The 17,220-nt window shown below is 64.7% G+C and overlaps 1 protein-coding gene and 1 long non-coding RNA gene across 3 annotated transcripts; one reads left to right on the forward strand and one right to left on the reverse strand.

Annotated features, from left to right (window-relative positions):
* Nucleotides 1-1,640: 1,640 nt before the first annotated feature.
* On the reverse strand, nucleotides 1,641-9,851 carry LOC311616091. Its single transcript, XR_014793846.1, has 3 exons — nucleotides 8,651-9,851; nucleotides 8,299-8,546; nucleotides 1,641-1,964 (listed from the first exon to the last, which is right to left on the reverse strand). It is a non-coding gene; the product is annotated as an uncharacterized lncRNA (long non-coding RNA).
* A 552-nt stretch (nucleotides 9,852-10,403) lies between these two features.
* On the forward strand, nucleotides 10,404-16,803 carry MRPL23 (mitochondrial ribosomal protein L23). 2 transcript variants are annotated; one of them, XM_084907315.1, is made up of 5 exons: nucleotides 10,404-10,504; nucleotides 12,525-12,647; nucleotides 13,215-13,297; nucleotides 13,764-13,837; nucleotides 16,587-16,803. In XM_084907315.1, the coding sequence occupies exons 1-5, from the start codon at nucleotides 10,488-10,490 to the stop codon at nucleotides 16,746-16,748; spliced, it is 459 nt and encodes a 152-aa protein (XP_084763441.1). In that variant the 5' UTR covers nucleotides 10,404-10,487; the 3' UTR covers nucleotides 16,749-16,803. The 2 variants fall into 2 exon arrangements, with proteins under 2 accessions (XP_084763441.1, XP_084763442.1); XM_084907316.1 differs by lacking the exon at nucleotides 10,404-10,504 and adding an exon at nucleotides 12,324-12,356 and having other exon boundaries at nucleotides 12,403-12,647.
* Nucleotides 16,804-17,220: the final 417 nt, after the last annotated feature.

Raw genomic sequence — 17,220 nt, forward strand, 5'->3', positions numbered from 1 at the left:
CTGGCCGAGGACCGCGCCCGGGAGCGTGTGCCACAGAGTCAGGATGGGGAGGAAGCTGGAGCTCCCACAGGCGGGCCCCGGGCACGGTACCCGCTCCGCGGCCCGGGCAGAACTGGAGGGTCGCCGGGGGCAGATGTGCAGAGACACAAAACGGCGGCGGGGCAGTTCCAGGGTCAGACGAAAAGCAGGAAGCGTTTTCGACCAGAAGGATCAGAACACGCCGGGGCTCTGCCAGGCGGCTGGAGAGGGCCCCGGTTTTAACAAGTTCAACATCAACTGCAACGTATCAGACCATGAGCCCAACACTTAATGTTAGAAAGGAGCAGCAGCGCTAATCCGTGTGGCTCAGTGGACTGAAGGGTCCCGGCTTTGATTCCGGTCAAGGGCATGTACCTGGGTTGTGGGCACATCCCCAGTGTGTGTGTGTGTGTGTGTGTGTGTGTGTGTGTGTGCAGGAGGCAGCTGGTCAATGTGTTTCTCTCTCATCGATGTTTCTAACTCTCTATCTCCCTTCCTCTCTGTGAAAAATCAATAAAATACATTTTAAAAAATAAATCAATAAAAAGGAACAGCAGGCAAATAATAAGGGAAATGGGGTAAAACCAAACAAACCCCCCAAAATTCATGGACGAGACCCACCAAGTTAAAACAGGCTCTGCAGGAGCCAGCACTGCAGTCACGAACCAGAAGGGACAGCCGAGCGTTCGGACAAAGGCCCCCCCTCGGGGGGCCTGCAGGGGTGAGTGAGGAGTCGCAGGCGCCTCACAATGCGTGGTGACAGCCGCCTGGAAAAGGAGATAAAATGGCCGCCTTCCCCAGAAGCGGCCCCCGCCCTGGCTCCGAGGGACTGGGAGAGGCTCACACACTGATCTCATTTTAAAACCGCTGACCCAGCAGTTCAGCCTCTCCCCGCCGCAGAGCGCGGGAGCTTTTTTAAAAAATCACATCCTGACGCCTCTGTATAGGCAAGCGGGCCGCGTGGCCGTCGTCCGTGGAAGACACTGGAGGCCAGGGGCTGGGGCTGGGGTGCCGGGTGCCAGGGGGCTGGGGGGAGAGGGGGAGGGAAACGGGACAAAGCAGAACACAGCCAAGAACATTCCCAGCACAACTCCCCGAGCCTGCGGGACCCTCACAGGGGGTTCACCCTCACAGATCCCCCTGAAAACCAGGGGTCAGGCAGGATGGTCCGCTCCCCGGTTCCTGCTTCACAGTCACGTCAGGGAGGAACCTCGAACCCCCCCACCTGGGTCCTCGGGACGCTCCAACCATCGCAGGCACACGACTGGCGGATCTGCAGAAGAGGCACAGACCGGTGCAGTCACACGGGGCCTCAGGGCCCGCGGACAGGCAGGCACCACTGAGCACCCCCTGACCCACCACGGGCCCCTGAACATGAAGGGGTGTGGGGGGGGGCAGTTCTGGGGCAGGACGCGGGGTCCCCAGGTGTGTGTCCAGCCCTCCCTGAGCTCAGTGGCTGTGCCTTCAGGCAGCAGGCTGCCCCGGCCCCCGAGGGGGACTCTTTCTGGCCCCCGAGGGGGACCCCTCCCCCGGGGGGCAGGTTTCCCTCCCAGACATCAGTGCCGGCTCACCAAGGCCAATGTCACTAGGGTCTCAGAGTCCTTTTTTGTTAATGTTTTTTAAAAAATACATTTTTATTGATGTCAGAGAGGAAGGGAGAGGGAGGGAGAAACAACTGTGACAAGAGAGAATCGTGGACCGGCTGCTTCCTGCACGCCCCACACTTGGGATCCAGGCCACAACCTGGGCCTGGGCCCTGGCCGGGAATCGAACCCCGACCTCTTGGTTCCTAGGTCGATGCTCAAGCCCTGAGCCAGGCCGGCTGGCCGGGCGAGATTCTCCCGGAGCTGCTGCTTCTTCAGATTTATCCACTTCAGACAGGAGTGTCCCCCACGAGGCACGTTCTGAACGGCCACTCCACTCTCCTCACCGAGTCCCGGCCAGAGCTGTGGAACCAGAAAACACACACAAAACGTAACACAAAAGCCACCCGTGGGCAGGAAAACACTCTTCTCTGCGACCTGAGCTGCTGGGCCCAGGGGCATGGGGGCATCCCATAGACTGGGGCGGGCGGGGGGGGGCCGGGTGCCTGGAACAGAGATGGTGGAGGATATGAAAGTGAGCCCTGGCTGTTTGAAGACCGACACGCCATCTCTCAGCCTGACAGCGAGCTATGTGCTGGATGTGAGGAGCACACGTCTCAGACAATGGGCCCCTCTGGCGGCTGGGGAGCGGGGGGCACCCACTGTGATCTTAGACCCAGGGCTGGGGGCTGGGGGCTGGGGGCTGAGGGCTGGGGGCTGGGAGCTGGGGGCTGGGGGGCTGGGGGCTGGAGGCTGAGGCTGGGGACTGCTGTGTCTCTTGCTATTTTTATTCCCCCTCCTGGAGCCGCTCTCGGCGTTCATGGCAGTAAACCATGGGAAAGGGCCTCTGCTGAGGGTCGATCCTGCTCTCTGAGCACAAAACCTGCAGAACCGACGGCAGGCGGCAGCCAGGCGCTTCCGCTACCTGCCCGTGTGGCCCGACGGGGCCGGCGCGCTCGGGCCGAGACAGGAACCCGGCAAGGACGCCTGCTTTTGCCATCAGGGCCCCCTGCCGGGGCTGGAAACCAGAGACAATGCGGGCGACGTGGAGCGGAAACCGGGCGAATGGGCCTGGGAGGAGGGGGCCTCGGCCCTTCCCGCCCGAGCCGCGGAAGGGCCTGCAGAATGACGAGGGGCCCCAGGAAGGCCGCCAGACGCGGGCACATATTTCACGTCCCTATCGCACGGCCTCCCTGCCGGGCGAGGGAGATAAAGTGGGTGACACACTCTCCATTCCCAAACAAAGGCCAGGGCCGGGTGCAGGAAGAGGGGAGCGGCCCCCGGAGGCCGGCCTGGAGGAGGGACAGGACGCGCTAATGAGAAATGGATAAACAGCCGGGGGGCGCGGGAGGGGACGCACACATCCTGCCCCGGCAGGAAGTTTACAAGAATCGCTCTTCCCAAGTCCACGTATGGAGCTGCCGGGTCCCTGCGCAGACCCTGATGGGATGTATCTGGGGCCACCCGGGGCGGGGGCTGACGGATGAGTGTCAAAGGCCTGGGAAGGGAGAGCGGACAGGAAGCGGGGAGCGCGGGCTCTGTGTTAGGGAGGAAGAGGGCACACAAAGGCGAGCGTCTGTGCCTCGGCCCGAGGTGCTGATGGCCTCACGTCTGCACTTTCCAGGGGGCCAACGGGTGCAGAGTGGGTGCCACAGGGACACGGAAAAACGCAGACAACAGGGGTGCAGAGTGGTGATACTGGGCCACACAGCCAACAGGGGCGCAGAGTGGAGGACACAGGGACATGGGGCCTCGCAGCCACTGCCCAGTGGATGCTGCTACCAGCCGGGACTCACAGCCCAACACCTCTGCTTTTGGCGGCTGCACAGCTTCTCCCCGGTGCTCACTGGGTGGTCACAAGGTGCGGGAACCCGGGGTGTCTCCATCGAGGACGGGGTGGTGGTGGGTTGGTTACCAAAGGCGGCTGCGGCCATCACATGCGTGTGGAGGACAAAGGCAGGAGCGTGTCCCCCTCCGCAGCACACACCACCACGTGCTGGAGAGAATGAAGCCGGGGAAGAGGAGGCGGGGGCGACTGGCTCTCCGGCTCCCGGGCCGTGGAAGGGCACAGGGAGCCCTGTAAGTCTCTCCACTTCCAACGTCCGGCTGCCGCACTTCAAACGGTGCTCATCGCCGCGAGACGAGGGGGTCACGGGCGCCTTCATCCTCCCGCCCACCACAGCCCACCGAGCAGCCGGCAAGCGGCCCCGGTGACACCACACAGGCCATTAGGCAGCGAGCAGCGGGGTCGCCGGGAGGCGGGGAGGGTCGGGGCGTGCCCCTCACTGCCCAGCGCGCTTCCCGGGGAGTGTCCAGGCCGCCATGCGGGGACGGGGAGCCCCCTGCACCCCCGGGCTGACGAGAGAGCACGGAGGTGCAGGGAGGCCAGACAAGGGGCGCCCGTGGGACGGAGGACGCAAGAGGAGAGCATGGTGGGGGCTCCCAGGGCAGCAGAGCCCGGCGGCCCGGCCCGCGCTCGGAGACCGGCCACGGCGGAGAAGGGGCCAGCTGGCGCCGGGAACACACTTTACATATGAAGACAGGCCAGGCCAGCCGGTGTGGCTCCGTGGTGGAACATCAACCTAGGAAACAGGAGGTCAGGGTTCGATTCCCAGTCAAGGGCACATGCCTGGGGTTGCAGGCTCCTTCCCCGTTGTGGGGCTTGCAGGAGGCAGCCAGTCCATGACTCTCTCTCATCATGGATGTTTCTTTCTCTCTCCCTCTCCTTCTCCCTTCCTCTCTGAAATCAGTACAGATACATTTATTTTAAAAAATCAAAAATAAACATGAAAACACACGTTGTCCCCTTCTAAATGTACGTGAAGCTGACAAAATGGAGGCCTGAGAGGAGAGAGGAACAAGGGCCCAGCTACAGGGGGAGAGAGCCCCCGCCCCCCCTCAGTGGTTAATGGGACGTGCAGGCCGAAACCGAGCGGGGACAGAGGGGCCTCCCGGCTGCCAGCCCGCCCGCCCGCCGAGGCATGGAATACTCGACAAAGCACATTCCTTCCCGGTGCACACGGGACGCTCACGGATACAGACCGCGTTCTGGGCCATAAAACAAGACTTAATAAGTTGAGGAGGGTTCAAGTCCCACGGATTATGTTCCTGGACCATAAGGAATTGAATTATAAATCAATAACAGAAAGATCCTTGGAAAACGCTCAAGTATTTGGAATCGAAATAACACACTTCTAAATGATCCATGAGGGGAAGGAAAGCAAGAAGGGGCCTCACGGAGGGCTGGAGCCAGGAGGAGTGCGGGCGGGGGAGCGCCACGGAGGCAGCGCCGGGGCCAAATCCGCCCGCCAGCAGGGGGGGAGGGGGGTGAGGGGCCCTCGTCCCCGATCCCAGCTCCCTCTCCTCCAGGAGTGTAGGGGAAAAGTTAAAGTCTGAGAAAGCACCAGAACGGCCATGAAGTGGAAAACACAGAAACAATAGAAAAGTTTTAAAAAATAAAGCTAGGACTGGCCAGCATAGCTCAGGGGGTGAGCACTGACCTAGGAACCAGTCGGGCCACAGGCCCGGGTTGTAGGCTCGATACCCAGTGAGGGGCATGCAGGAGGCAGCCGATCCATGACTCTCTCTCATTGTGATGTTTCTATCTTTCTCTCCCTCTCCCTTCCTCTCTGAAATTAAAGAAAAGAAAAGAAAAGAAAAGAAAAGAAAAGAAAAGAAAAGAAAAAAACATTTAAAAAATAAATGCATAAAAATAACACCCAAACTTCGTACTTTGGAAGTATGGACACACATGGACAAACCTCGAACCCATCTGGCCAGGAAAAGGGGCAGAGAGAGGGGACAGATGGCGCCGGTTTGGGGAGCGCGGGGGCCCTCGCCGCCGGTGGGGCAGGTCTAAGGAGCCACGAGGGCAGAGTGAGGACAGCTTTGCGCCCGTCGGCGGGATGGGGCGGTGGAATGGCCACGCTTTGTGAAAAGCACCACCGAAGGACGCTCACGCGGAAAGCAAGGGGGAACCGGAGCAAACCCGTAGCTACCAGAGACTCGGACGCGCAGGGAGGACTTCCCACAGAAAAGCAGCAGCCCTGGCTGGTGGCTCAGCGGTTAGCACGTCTGCCCACGCACTGAGGGCTCTCGGGTTCGATTCCTGGTCAAGGGCACAGACCTGGAATTTGGGTTCGATCCCCAGCCCCAGCCGAGGCATGTGCAGGAGGCAGCCAATCCATGTGTCTCTCTTTGGGAGGATCTCTCTCTCTCTCTCTCTTTCTCTTTCTCTTTCTCTTTCTCTCTCTCCCCCTCCCTCTCTCTCTCTCTCTCTCTCTTTCTCCCTTCCAATGGAAAAAATATCCTCAGATGAGGACTGAAAAACTAAAGGCAACAACAAAAGAAAGGTCCCCACAAAGAAACTCCAGGCCTAGACAGCTTCACAGGTGGACCCCCATCCCCAGGAGAGAGAGTGAGCCGGGGCGAGGGAGTCCGAGGGCTCCGCACTGGGGGTGCTGGCCCCCCGCAATGAGACAAGAAAGAGGTAGTGAGAATCGGCGAGGACGCGGCTTTCGTGACCAACACCCCGGACCACACGCCCGGCGGGGCCTCTGGGAAGAGCTACCAGGACCAGAGTGTGCTTAGCGAGGCCCCAGGACACACACGGGGCTCCAATGTCTTTCTACAAAGTGGGCGTGAGCAATGGGACGGGGGCCTGTAAGAACGATCTCAAGAGCGTCAGCCTGCAGACCAAGGGGTCCCGGGTTCGATTCCGGCCAAGGGCACGTACCTTGGTTGCAGGCTCCTCTCTGGCCCAGGCCCTGGTCAGGGCTTATGTAGGAGGCAACCAATCAATGTGTTTCTCTCACATCCATGTTTCTCTCAGTCTTCCCCTCTCTCTTCCACTCTCTCTAAAGATCAATGGGAAATATCCTCCAGTGAGGATTAACAAAAAAACAAACAAACAACGATACCACTTCCCAAGCGTGTCACCCAAAACAGGGATAAACCCGGCAGGAGGGTGTGAAAGACTACCCGTGGATACGTAGAAAGCATTGGGGAGAGCGATGGAGGGGCCACAGGCGCGTGGGTGGGGAGAGTCGGTCAGGGCGGGGAGGGCGCCAGCGGTCCCTCCGCTTAGTCTCGGGGTTCAGCACAACCCCAGTCGGAGCCCCAGCGGCTTCCCACGGCCAAGTCCACGGTTCCCACGAAAAGGTGGGGACCCAGCGCGGTCTGAGCAGCCCCAGAAAGAAGAAGGAAGTGGAGCTGGTGTTCTAAGTATCAGCACAGGACGAGAGCAACGAAAAAATCACCGGTGTGAGTGTCAAGCTTCTCCCTCAGAGCAATAGGGTGCCAGGAAGGCCTCGCGTTCGGGGGCGCCATCCCTCGTCCGGGGAACCGCGCCAGGATGCTGGCATGGCCACGGGCAGGACTGGTAAGGGTCACGGTGTGGAATCAGACCTCGCCCTCCAGCCAGAGGTGAACTCAGAGCGGGTCACGGGCCCACACACGGGAGAACCACTGACACACGGGAGACCCCCTTTGTGAGCACGGACAGACGGGGCCCAGGTCCCCCAGACTCAAGGCCAGGACCGCAGCCCCCCAAAGAGCAAGCGGGTGCGTTACGAGGCCTCAGAAACGTTCACCCTTCGCTCTTTAAAAGACGCTGTCAGGAGAAGGAAGATCTCAGACACCAGGGCCCAAACCAGAAGACAGAAAGCACTCTCAAAAAAAAGGGGGGGGAATGAACAAGAAATGCACAGAAAGCCCAGACACTTCATAATGAGAAAACAAACAACCGGGTTTAAAAAAAAAAATGGGCCGAAGATTAGAAGCGATACCTCATTAACAAGATAAATGAAGGGCGAGTGAGCATGTGAACCCTGAGGGTGGGGGCCCTGGGTCTCGGGGGGGGGGGGGGGGGGGGGAGCCACACTAAAATCACAGGATGCCCGGCTCTCAGGACGGCGGCGCCCGCAGGCCCACCCAGCACCCGTGTCCCGGGGCGGTGGGGGGCCCCACCTCTCGAGCGGCAATGTGAAAGGAACCAGTTGGCAGTGTCTCCTTCTCTTAAAAACAGTTAAACATAAACCCCCCGTGTGATCGAGCCCTGTTCCTTCGAAGCATTTACCCACGAGAAAAGGAAGTGTTTGTCCTTGTAAAGACTTTCACATGAATGTAAATACCGCTTTGTTTTTTCATCGCCCAAAAGCTGGAAACGGCCCAGATGTCCATCAACGGGGAATGGATAAACAGGCTGTGGTGTGTCCCACCGTGGCGGCCGGAGGAATGCGGGGCGGGCGCACGCGAGGCACGAATGCGTCCCACAATAGCTATGCCGGGGAAGGGAGCCAGCCAGGGCGTTCTATACTGTACTTCCATTTATGGAAGACCATACCGTGCAGGCCGACCAGGTCACGGCGCCCGCCGGGGAGCGGGGGAGGCGGGAGGGAGAGGGGCCCTCGGAGGCCCCGGGCGCCTCGGGGGTGAGGGACGCAGGACCATCAGGCTGTGGGGGAGAGGGGTGAGGGCCGGGGCCGCACGTCCATGGGGCGACACGGAGCTGGTGTGAACAGTTAAGAGCCAGAGGGCCAACGGAGCAAAAGTTTTGAGTCCAATATGACCGACCAAGGATCACGGGAGGAACACGGCGAATACACTTGGAAATCCACAGGAAACTAAAAAACCCGAATAGGTTTGGCAAGGCGGCCGCCACCAAGGGACCGGGCTGCGTCGGGAACCAGACACTCACCGGGGGTCCTGAAGGCTGGGCCCCCTGAGGCCTCCCGCCTGGGCGTGCGGGTGCTGTGCTGGTCCCATCCTGTTCCTCACCTCCTCTTCCCAGAAGGACCCCAGGCCTGTGAGATCAGGGCCCACCGCGTGTCCGTTTAGCCACGGCTTTACAGGTCCCAGCTCCACACACAGGCCCACTCTGAGGTCCCCGGGGTGAGGGCTTCGGCAGTGTAGGGGGGACACCATTCAGCTCGTAGCATTGCCTCACTAGAGCGGGAAATGAACCGGATATATGAACAGATAAGTCACAGATTCAGGAACACAAAGAAGGGCCAACACCGGTGAGCACAGACGCATGGTGCCAGGGTTACCTCCGGGTCCCTGTGTGCCAGGCCCTCCGAGGCCAGACGTCCTGAAAGCTGGATGGTCGCAGGGCCTTGATCTGAGCAGGAACAGCACTCACTCCTTCCGTCAGCATGGCCGCCACGTGGACCCGTTGTCCCTGCAGGTGACCTCGGCTCCGGGGGCGTGGCCCGCTTGGAATCCCAAAGCCACTCTGATGGGGTGCTGGGGAGGGGCCACTCCGCCACCCTGGCCCGGGCTGCCTGGCCTTTGCCAGCCACCCACAGGGTCCCCTGACCCTAACCTTGCCCCAGAGGGAAGCGGAGACGTAGAGACAAGACTGCCACCCACAGCCCTGATCTGTGTGGCTCAGTGGATAGAGCGTCGGCCTGCGACTGAAAGGTCCCGGGTTCGATTCCAGTCAAGGGCATGTACCTTGGTTTCGGGCACAACCCCAGTGGGGGGTGTGCAGGAGGCAGCTGATGGATGATTCTCTCTCATCGATGTTTCTAACTCTCTATCCCTCTCCCTTCCTCTCTGTGAAGAATCAATAAAATATATATTTTTTAAAAATAAAAAAAGACTGCCACCACGGTAAGGGGTCTCAGGACCCAGGTCCTGTTGGCTGGTTTCCTGCCGGAGCCCCTGGGGCCAGAAACCCAGGGAGCCCACCCTCAGGAGGGCAGGTCTGGGTGGCCATGAGCGCCACATGTAGCCAGAGCCCTGCTTTCGCTGGCACCTCTCTCCTGGGGGAGCCGGCGAGGCCGGGGCGGCCCCGGGGATGTGGGAGGAGGAGGAGGTGAGGGCAGTTAAACTGAGGGACCCTCTCTGTGCTCAGAAACCCAGTCCTGGGGGGAGGGCTCCGCCGACAGATCATCAGGGAGGCAAGGGCTGAGTGTTGAGGGGTCCGCAGCGCAGCAGAGCCCCCAGACCGGCACCGCGGCCCCCACCGCCCCCCCAGCCACCCACGACGCGGAGCACAATTTCCGGCCACATCTCCGCACGTAACATCTCACCTTCCAGCGGGAGCAGGCCTCAGCCACACTTCATAAACGGAGGGCCCTCCCCCTCCCCTTCCCCCTGGCTGGTCCCTTTCTTTTTCTTTCTGGTTTTGTTTTGTTAATCCTCACCCGAGGATATTTTTCCATTGATTTTCAGAGAGAGGGGAAGGGGGGAAGGGGAGAGCGAGCGACACACAGGCCGGGAACCAAACCTGTACCGAGGCCTGTGCCCTCCCCGCGGGCCGGGGCTCTGTCCACTGAGCCAGCCGGCTCGGGCCACAGAACAGTCCCCTCCGGGAGGGAGAGGGTCCGCCCTGCCCTGCCTGTCCTCCACTGTCACCGCCGACCCTGCCCCGGGCCCCGGGCCCCGTCCTTGCCTGCGCCTTGATCCTGGGTGACCCCATTCAGGCCGCTCCCATCAGCAAACACACCCAGGAGGGGTCGTGCAGCCGCCTCCCCAGGCCGGGCCTCCCGGGGGCCCCCCCAGCAGCAGCTGCCAGGCCCAGCCGCCTGGCCCCCTCTCTGGGGTGGCATGCCCACCTGTGGCGGGCTGGGCACTCCCCTGCCATGGCCCCCTGCCCTGCAGAGCCTGTAAGGCGCTTTGGGGTGCAGAGAGGACCAGGCCACCGGGGACAGGAGAGGGGCGCTGCGGGGTGCAGAGAGGACCAGCCCCCCCCCCCCCAGGACAGGAGAGGGGCGCTGGCTGGGGGACCCCTGGCTCTCTGGGTGCGGCTCAGGTGCGGCGAGCTCCGGACCCGTGCCGGCCGCGCGGGGCGGGGCGCGCCCTCCGGACACCAGGGGGCGCTGCGCGGAGGCCACGGGGCCACGCTCAGGAGCCTCTCTGCCCGCAGACCGGAAGTCGGCGATGGCGCGGAACGTGCTGTGAGTGGGGCGGCCCGCGGGGGGGGGGGACGGGGGGGACATGGGGGTCACGGCCAAGGGGGCGCGGGCCCGGCCGCGGCGGGGCCTGGCGGTTGGCGGAGTGTGTCCGAGTGCGCCCGGCAGCCGCACCCCCCTCACGGCCCCGGTGCGGGCCCTGCTCTGCCCCGGCCCGGCCGGCCCAGCCCCCCGTGTGCACCAGCCCCCCGAGTGCTCCAGGCCCCCGAGTGCTCCAGCCCCCCGAGTGCACCAGCCCCCCGAGTGCTCCAGCCCCGCGAGTGCACCAGGGCCTGCGCGTGAACGAGTGCAGGCGCGATAAGGGGTGCGGGGCGATCCCCGCGGCGCCCCCGCTCTGCGCCCAGTGGTCCCCGTGGCGGCCGGGCCGGGGAGAGGCTGGGGGAGCCGGAGGCCAGGCCGTGCGGGCGGGAAGGAGCCGGGACGGCCGCTGGCGCACGTGCTGCCGGGCCGGCCAGGGAGGCCCGGGGGGAAGGGGGGAGCCGGGGGTGGGGGAGAGGGTGGGATGGGATGAGTCAGCCTCGGGGCCACAGGGCGGGAGGGCTGCTGGCGGGCAGCCAGCCCGTTGTATGCAGCCGAGCAGGGATGGGTCGAGGTGCTTGCGAAACGGGGGAGCGGTCAGGGGAGCAGGGGTGGGTGAAGCCGCCCAGAGGCCAGGGTGGGCCCCACGGGGGAGCCGGGGCCCAGGGCCCTGCAGGAGGGTGGTCACTAGCCCGAGCTGGGGGCAGGGGCCTCGGTAGGCTCTCTTTCCCACCCCCACCCTCACACGGGGCCTCTCCGCACCCCCAGTGAAGCGTGCCCCCGCAGGCCCCAGCTAGGGCTGGGGTCCTGGAGAGATGGGGAGTCCAAACCAGTGTCCCTGCTCGCCTGCATGGCTGGGGGCCCAGCCTCCGGCCCCTGCAGAGCTGCCATCAGGAGCCCAGGGTACAACGAGGCAGGCCTCGTACCCAGACCTGCTGCTTCCTGCCCCTGTGTGCCCAGCCCTGCACAGCCCGTGCAGCAGGAGGTGGAGGGCACCCAGCCATCCATTTCAAGGCCCCGGCCTGAGCCCTGCCCGGGGGGAGCAGCCCCCAGCGCTCCTGCCTCAGCCCTCAGGACACCCCACAAGGTCCTCGGACCCCCGGCTGCCTCACACTCCCAGACTCAAGGAGCAAGAGCCGGTGTGGGATTCAGCCCCACAGAGCCCCTTCCCGGTGCAGCCGATGGTCCGGGGGGGGGGGGGGGGGGGCGGGGGAGAACACGTCAGGGAGACCCCCAGCACCCACCTTCCACCAAGATCTGCCCCTGGGCTCCCCGCCCGCCCGTCTGGCCCGGAGCCTGGGTCCGTTTGGAGATGGCAGTGGGTCGGAGATGCAGCCACCTCTGCCCACTTTGGGGGACTTTGGGGTTGGGGTATGTGTGTGGGGAGTAGGATGGGGAACAGCACACACCGTACCCTGAACCCTGCGTCTTCACTCTTTCTGAGGAGCTGGCGTTCTCCTCCCCACGGGGTGAGGGAGGGACCCAGCCCCACTGCGGGGCTGAGCCTCTGCCCCTGGGCTGACCCTGTCCACCTCCCCCCAGCCCGCACACGGGCCTGCCTGCCATGTGGGGGCCCCCGGGATGGCGGCCGCCGTGCGGGGCCTGGGCCTGGGGGAGCCTCTCTCTGAATAAGCAAGCCGCCCGCCTGCTATGCGGGGCCCGGGGCCAGTTCTCCGTGGTCAGGGGGGCTTTCTGGCCTCCGAGGTCAGCAGCCCTGCTACCCCCGTTGGTGCGGGGGCTGGGGAACTGGCCCCACACTGGGCAGAGCCACGTGAGGGCGTGAGTGAGGTCTAGGGACCGGGGCCAGGGCCTGCAGAGAGCCGTCGATCTGGTGGGCAGACGGGGCCGTGGGGCCGGGCCTGCAGAGAGCCGTCGATCTGGTGGGCAGACGGGGCCGTGGGGCCGGGCCTGCAGAGAGCCGTCGATCTGGTGGGCAGACGGGCGTGGGGGCGTTTGGGCACACGGTGGACTGGCCTCTCCCACACAGGTACCCCCTGTACCAGGTGGGCGGCCCGCAGCTCCGCGTCTTCCGCACCAACTTCTTCGTCCAGCTGGTGCGGCCCGGCACGGCCCAGCCCGAGGACACCGTGCAGTTCCGGATCCCCATGGAGTGAGTCCACAGGGACGGGGCCGTGGGAGGCCCGCAGGCAGCCCCCCCGAGGCTCTGCAAGGACTGACGGTGTCCTGGCCGGCCCCCTGCGCCCGGGAGAGCCGGGGCGAGCCCGGGGCTTCTCTCCTGCCCCCTCCCGCCCAGTCCTGTCACCGCTCTTCCCCAAGCAGCTCCTGTCCCCACAGCTGCAGGGTGTGCCTGTCCGGGGGGGGGGGGGGGGGGGGGCAGGCTCGGCTTGAGCTCCCATGGGAACCGGCAGGGGCAGGAGAGGCTGGGGCCCGGGTGTCAGATGCATTCGGGCGAAAAGGACAGTCCCTCTCTGCCAGTGCCGGTCGAGGTGGGGCAGTCGCTGCCGACGGGGCCACATGGGACTGAGCAGGGGCCCGGGGCCTGGTCCCTCCGTCACCCCCACACTAACGTGGTGGTGGGAGTGAGGGGCGGGGGCCCGCTGCTGACCCTGGGGGGGGGCAGCCCAGCCGCAGCCGTGGCTTCTCCCTGACATGGCCGAGGAGACCGTGCCCCGTCCTCCCTGCCAGCCCAGCTCACAAGTCCCGTCCTTCCTCCCAGGATGACCAGGGTGGACGTGAAGAACTACCTGGAGCGCATCTACAGCGTGCCCGTGGCCGCCGTGCGGACCAGGGTGCAGCATGGTGCGTGCCGCGGGAAGGGGGGATCACACCTCCTGACCTTCCCCACTGACCCACCACACCCTCGCCGCCACTCCGTGGTCCAGTCCTCAGCACGGTGCCGGCTGGCTTCCGGGGTCACACTCCTCATGGGGCAGAGCTGGGTTCGGAGTCACGCTTCTCACAGGCAGAGCTGGGTCACCCCCCTCCTCACCTTCCCGGTTCCTTCCTGGCCCCCTCCTCCCCGGGGACCCGCAGGCCCTCAGTCTGAGGAGCCAGCGGGAGCCGCCATGCTGACCGGGAAGCCTCAAGCTGAGCGTTTCAGCCATGTCGGGTTTTAGCAGAGAGGGCTCTGCTCGGGCCCCCGAGCAGACTCGCAAGGCCCCTCGGGTGTGCCGTGCCCGCACGCGTGGCCCCGTCTCTGTAAACAGGGCGCCTGGAGCGGGGGCCTCCGGGCCTGTGCGGGCAGTCACGCTTCTCCCCCCGACAGGTTCCAACAGGAAGCGGGACCACAGGAACGTCAGGGTGAAGAAGCCGGACTACAAGGTGGCCTACGTGCAGCTGGTGAGCGTGCTGGCGGCGGCGGGGCAGGGGGAGGGTGGGCGCCGGGGAACCTGCATGTTCCTGACCGGCAGTGACCTCTCGGGGGCGGGGGGGCCACGTTGTTTGTGCAGCAGCCGCTGCCCGGGGCCCAGGAAGGCCTTGAGGGGCAGGATCTCAAGGTCCACTGCCCTCCTCTCTAATCCACAGCGGGCCTCGGAGCCGGGGTTCAAAGCACAGCTAAGCTGGTGGGAGGGGCCGGCGGGCACTCTGGAGCGTCTCGGGGCCACCCCTGTCGAGCCTTTGAACTCTGAGCACGCTGCGGGCAGAGCAGGCCCACCCAGGCCCGGGGATTTGGACTCTGACAGAAACCAGATCATGCCGAGCCTCAGAGCCCCAGCCCTGCGCTGGGGCCGCTCCCGTGCCCAGAGGTCCCCCACCCCCTCCGCGTACACTGGGTTGTGGGCGCCTGCACGGTCCCCAGGTTCCCCCCGTGGGTCCTGCCTGGCCAGGGGGGTCTGACCCCCAAGCCTTACTGACGGAGCCCAGGGCTGTGGACACTGGCTCACTCCCGCTTTCCCAGGGCGGCCCAGGTCGGCCGCCTGCTCAGGGACCCCCAAGGCCACGAGGCCCCGGCAGGGTCTCCACGTCGCCGGGCGGGCACCTCCCAGGTCAGCCCTGCTCTCCGGGTCCGCGCGCTGCCCCTCTGCCTGGTCCTGGGGGCCGGGGGGCTCCTGCCCTTGCTCTGTGTCTGAGCCGTGCGGGGCCGCGGCGCCGGCCGCTAGATGGCAGTAGCGTTGTGGCGAAGCCCGGCAGGCCGCAGCCCAGCGGCTCCGGGAGGCCCTGGGTGAGGGGACCCCGTCCGCGTGGCAGCTTTTCTGAAAAACAGTCACAGCTGTTGTACTGAGCGGGGCCCCCGTAATTATTTGCCCTAATATTTGCCGTCCATAAAACCAGCCCGCGTGGGGCGGGGGGCGCCCGGCCTCATAAAGACGCCTGTGTCCTCTGTGTCCGGGCAGCCATCCGTCTCTGTCACGGCGGCGGGTGGACGGCCATATGTCCACATTGGCCACGAGGCCCCTCTCGGGGAGCTGTGGTTACAAGTGGCTTTGGAGCCATCGGAGCCCCGAGTTCTTGACCGGGCCCCCACCCGCACCCGCACCCCAATCCCTACTCCCACTCATGAAAACCGAACTGAGCACTTAGATTGGGGTCTGCAGCGGCTCCTCTGACACTTTTGTGAGCCCCAGGCAGCACCCAGGCCACCCCACTGGTACCCAGGGCCCCGCCGAGCCAGCCCTGCTGCTCCGAGTTATGTTTGTGAGCCCCCTGCCCACCCCAAGGGCCCCAGGAGCTTCCCGCAGCCTGCAGCACGCGAGGGGGGTTGTGCCCCCCGAAAGGGTCCCTCCCCTGTCCGGTCCCCGGAGGTGGGGGCCCCGGCCGCAGCGGCCTGTCCTTCCGGGCCCCCTCGGGGCTTCTAAACACAGAGCAGTTATAGAGTACACTGAGGGTCAGTCAGAAAGACAAATCCAATCACACAGGTTTATTTTGAGTCCGCGGCTGCGGCAAAGCTGGTCCCACCGGGTGGGAGACCCACATGCCTTCCTTCTCTGACAACCTGATAAACATCTCCCTGGCCCCAAGTCCGGCTCCAGCGAGGGCCCCAGGAGGCCACACAGCAAACAGGCTGACCGCCGGGGGCTGTGTTGACACAGCACTAGGAATGCAGGGGCTGCAGGCTCACAGGGTGGAGTGGTGGAGTGCAGACAATGGCCGGCTCTGGAGCCGGAGCCGCTGGGGCTGGGTCCCTCACGGCATGCCCCCCGCTTTCCTGTCCTTTTCCGCAGCCTGGCGCCCTCGCCTCCGCAGGCTGGAGGGCTGGTGGGGGAGGACCAGGTGAATTCTCTGCAAGGGGCTGCTGTCCGCGCCCACAGGCCACATTCCTTTCCCTGGGCCCCTGTGCTCTCCGGAGCTGCTGCAAACGGCCATTTTGTGTTCATGTTTAAAATGCCATTTTGGGTTTCTCCACCTCAGAAAACCAGCAGAATCACCTCGATGTATTAAATATACCACCACCACCCCACCCCGGCTCCGAGCAGTCAGCCTTACATGTAAACTATTGCCCTTTGGTATTTTTTTTTTTTAAAGGAAAAAAAAAAAAGGTTTTGAAACGTGTAAGATAATTCTCCCGCGGGCTGGCTACACCGCGCCCCGTGACCCGAATGATGAACCTCACATTCTCGGGGGGCACACGGGCCGGGTCAGCCTGTCCCTGGCCGCCCACCCGCAATCCAGATTTCTCTGCAAAACAAGGGTCTGCGAGAACCAAGCACACTTCCCTGATTCACGAGTGGAACTCCCGACTCGGGGCCCCCTCGCCTCCCGCCTTCCCTGCCGTCTGGGTGCCCTCCGCTCCCGGCCTTGGGTGGTGGGAGGGACCTGGGGGCGTGCGTGAGAGGGGAGAGCTGGGCCGAGGCCAGGCCCTGCTCCCTGTGGCTTGCAATGGGGCCAGGGGCTCTGCCGGAGGGGTGCCCTCCAAAGAGGTTTGGGCGACGCCGCACACAGTGGGGCCGTGTCCCCGAGCCTTCCTCCGGCCCTGTTCCCGCGGCGGCCGCAGGCACCTCGCAGATGGAGCCGCGGGCAGAGTCAGAACCTCCTGGGGCCCCCCGGCCCAGGTGACAGAGGGAGGGGAGGTGGCGAGGTCCGGTCCACGCAGCCGGGGGCCCTCCCGCCGTGCACGCACCGGCCGCCGCAGCCTCTGTCCCGCCTGCAGGCCCACGGACAGACCTTCACGTTCCCGGACCTCTTCCCTGAGAAGCAGCCGAGCCCCGAGGACTCCACGGAGGACAGCCTCGAGGCACTGATGGAGGAGCAGCGGCAGCGCCAGCGCCAGGACCCCCGGCGGGGTGGCGTGCCCCAGTGGTTCGGCCTGTGACCCCTGTGGCCCAGGGCGGCCGCCTGAATCAATAAAGTTCCTGTGTGCACCTCGACCGGCTCTCCCTCTGTCCCCGGGACTCCCACTGGTCCGCACTCCAACCCCGGCTCTCCCTCTGTCCCCCGGCCTCCCGCTGGTCCCCACCCAGATCCCAACCCGGTTCTCCCTCTGTCCCCCGGCCTCCTGCTGGTCTGGCACCGGCTCTCCCTCTGTCCCCCAGCCTCCCGCCAGTCCGCACCCCAATCCCGACCCAGCTCTCCCTCTGTCCCCCGGCCTCCCGCTGGTCCGCACCCCAACCCGGCTCTCCCTCTGTCCCCCGGCCTCCCACTGGTCCGCACCCCCTCCTGGCCCGACTCTCCCTCTGTCCCCCAGCCTCCCACTGGTCCGCACCCTAACCCGGCTCTCCCTCTGTCCCCCGGCCTCCTGCCGGTCCACACCCCCTCCCGGCCTGGCTTACCCTCTGTCCCCCGGC

Source organism: Pipistrellus hanaki (genome assembly GCF_964339955.1).
Source record: "Pipistrellus hanaki genome assembly, contig: scaffold_53, whole genome shotgun sequence".
NCBI lineage: Eukaryota > Metazoa > Chordata > Mammalia > Chiroptera > Vespertilionidae > Pipistrellus > Pipistrellus hanaki.

What these genes read in the sequence shown, in the direction of transcription:
- MRPL23 (XM_084907315.1), top strand. An exon ending in GCGGACCAGGGTGCAGCATG is followed by an intron (nt 13,298 to 13,763) that starts GTGCGTGCCGCG and finishes TCCCCCCGACAG; the next exon opens with GTTCCAACAGGAAGCGGGAC. An exon ending in AGGTGGCCTACGTGCAGCTG is followed by an intron (nt 13,838 to 16,586) that starts GTGAGCGTGCTG and finishes TCCCGCCTGCAG; the next exon opens with GCCCACGGACAGACCTTCAC.